At 37.5% G+C, this 2150-nt stretch overlaps 1 protein-coding gene across 1 annotated transcript in view; it reads left to right on the top strand.

Moving 5' to 3' along the window:
- Nucleotides 1-1106: 1106 nt before the first annotated feature.
- Nucleotides 1107-2150, top strand: part of LOC106760300 (putative lactoylglutathione lyase) — a 2890-nt gene continuing 1846 nt past the window's right edge. The window contains exons 1-4 of the mRNA XM_022780224.1: nucleotides 1107-1110; nucleotides 1156-1281; nucleotides 1500-1564; nucleotides 1649-1737. Coding sequence (XP_022635945.1) covers nucleotides 1107-1110; nucleotides 1156-1281; nucleotides 1500-1564; nucleotides 1649-1737 — 284 coding nt within the window. The remainder of the gene's footprint in view (nucleotides 1111-1155; nucleotides 1282-1499; nucleotides 1565-1648; nucleotides 1738-2150) is intronic.

Here is a 2150-nt window from a genome sequence, read left to right as displayed (position 1 = left end):
TTCTGAAAATCCCATTCTTGTCGCCCTCGATGGTCCTCCACTACTAAACCCTCGGACCAATCCTTCAGTGAGAGTCGCCATGCCTTGTCCACCAAAGGCGCCTTTTCGCGAGTAGTGCGTGGAGCTGTTGCTGCTTCGACGTTCAGAGTTACCACTAAGATGTCCTCCTCAGTAAGTGAGATTCTCTTTCTCTTTACTTAGATCCCTAAATCGCAAGTGAGATTCTCTTTCTCTTTACTTAGATCCCTTCAAGAAAATGGGCAAATCAGTAAGTGGAAGGCTGTGACGGCGTCTGGCGTGGCCCTGGGTGCGTGGATCTATAGAAGAAACCTAAGAGTTAGTGTTTGATTGTTTAGTGAAGAANTTTATTTATTTAGGGAAACAGAAGAAATCTCATTTGTAGAATAAAAGTTGTTGAAAAAAGTAGTAAAGCTAATTACATCTAAAAAGAAGCAATATAAAAGCAGTTGATGTGGATAATATATACGCGCGCTTCTACTGCTGTAATCACCGACATAGACAGACCCAGAACAATCTACTGGTAAGTCACTTCAAATGTTTCGGACATGTCTTTGATTGCTGTTTGTGTTTGATTTGAGATTACTTGCTTCTTTTGTAGGAATTTGTTTGGTTTAATTCTTTTGAATTTCTTCTTGTTTTTTTTCATAATTTCTGATACCTGGGTAGGTTTAGTTTACTACCGGTTTTGTTACTATGATCCTAGCAATGCCATAAGCTTGGTACTCCACCACTTTGTATCTTGGTCGAGTAATAAAACAAACCGATCTGGACCCCTTATTGAGATTTTCCAACTTCTACTTTGCTTTTATAGAATGCTGAAATATGTATGTTTAATAAGTAAATCAAACAAATCTATTCACCTTTTCTTAACGCAGAATGGTGGTGTTTAGTTTGGTTTTTATTCACTGCAAGTGTAAAACCTTTTTGGGAGATGGTGTTTGAAAGTTTATGGCTTGTGTTGCAGAGTCAAACACCGAATATGGCTGACTTGTTGGAATGACCAAAGAAAGATAACCGTCGCATGCTCCATGTTGTCTACCGTGTTGGTGACCTTGATCGCACCATCAAGTTGGTTTTTTTGTGACATGGGTTCTTGTTGATTGTTACGTTCTTTGTGTTATTGGGTGCTTACAGGTTCTTATACAGAATGCTTTGGAATGAAGCTTTTAAGGCAAAGAGATATCCCGGATGAAAAATATGCCAATGCTTTTCTTGGATTTGGCCCTGAAGAATCCCATTTTGTTGTCGAATTAACATATAGTATGTTACTCTGCAGATCTTTTCCTTGTCGCACATGTGTACCGTGGTGTCTGATTGAATGTATATTTTGGGTTCAATGATATAATTTTGATGTTTTTCCTTTGTCAGTGGGTTAACATTTGTTTAGTTTTGCACTACATGACAAGTATAATATCACCACGCCACAACACTTGGAATTTTGCATTCTTCTAACTGTTTAAATGTCACCTTATTGTCAGATTATGGGGTGACCTCGTATGAGATAGGGGATGGCTTTGGACATTTTGCAATTGCAACTCAGGATGTAAGACAAAGTAGACCTTTACAGAAGCTTGAGTATCTATATGCACAGTGAATAAAATGAACTCTTTATTGCTTCAATTTTTAGATTTACAAATCGGTTGAGNTCGTCCGAGCCAAGGGAGGAAGCATCACTAGGGAGCCTGGACCAGTTCAGGGTGGGACTACTGTCATCCGGTTTCATTACCATTTCATCATGCAGAGCATGCGAAACTGTGTGTTTCAAGTACAACATGGACTTGATATTTATTTAGTGAATATAATAAACACAAAGATTCAGTTTTCCTAATTATTATACGCACACACTAAATACAATAATACAGTAAGTGGAAAAGAATTGAACCAACAATTTGCCAGAGACAACATTGTTTATCTTGCTCATGTTCTTTTTATCTCTTGCTTCTTAGGAATTTCGTCTGAAGACACAAGAGAGGGCCATGCAACATACATCTGCGTCTTCATCATCTTCACTTCATTGCAATGATTCAAATAAGGTTAATTTAGCTCCCACAATTTTAAATAGTAATATTATTATCTCTTTACATAATTGTATTTTTTGATTAGTCCAATCTCATTCATTTTCCTTGTAC

This window comes from Vigna radiata, chromosome 5 (assembly GCF_000741045.1).
Source record: "Vigna radiata var. radiata cultivar VC1973A chromosome 5, Vradiata_ver6, whole genome shotgun sequence".
Taxonomy (NCBI): Eukaryota; Viridiplantae; Streptophyta; class Magnoliopsida; order Fabales; family Fabaceae; genus Vigna; species Vigna radiata.
This window is presented reverse-complemented; position numbering and strand designations above follow the sequence as displayed.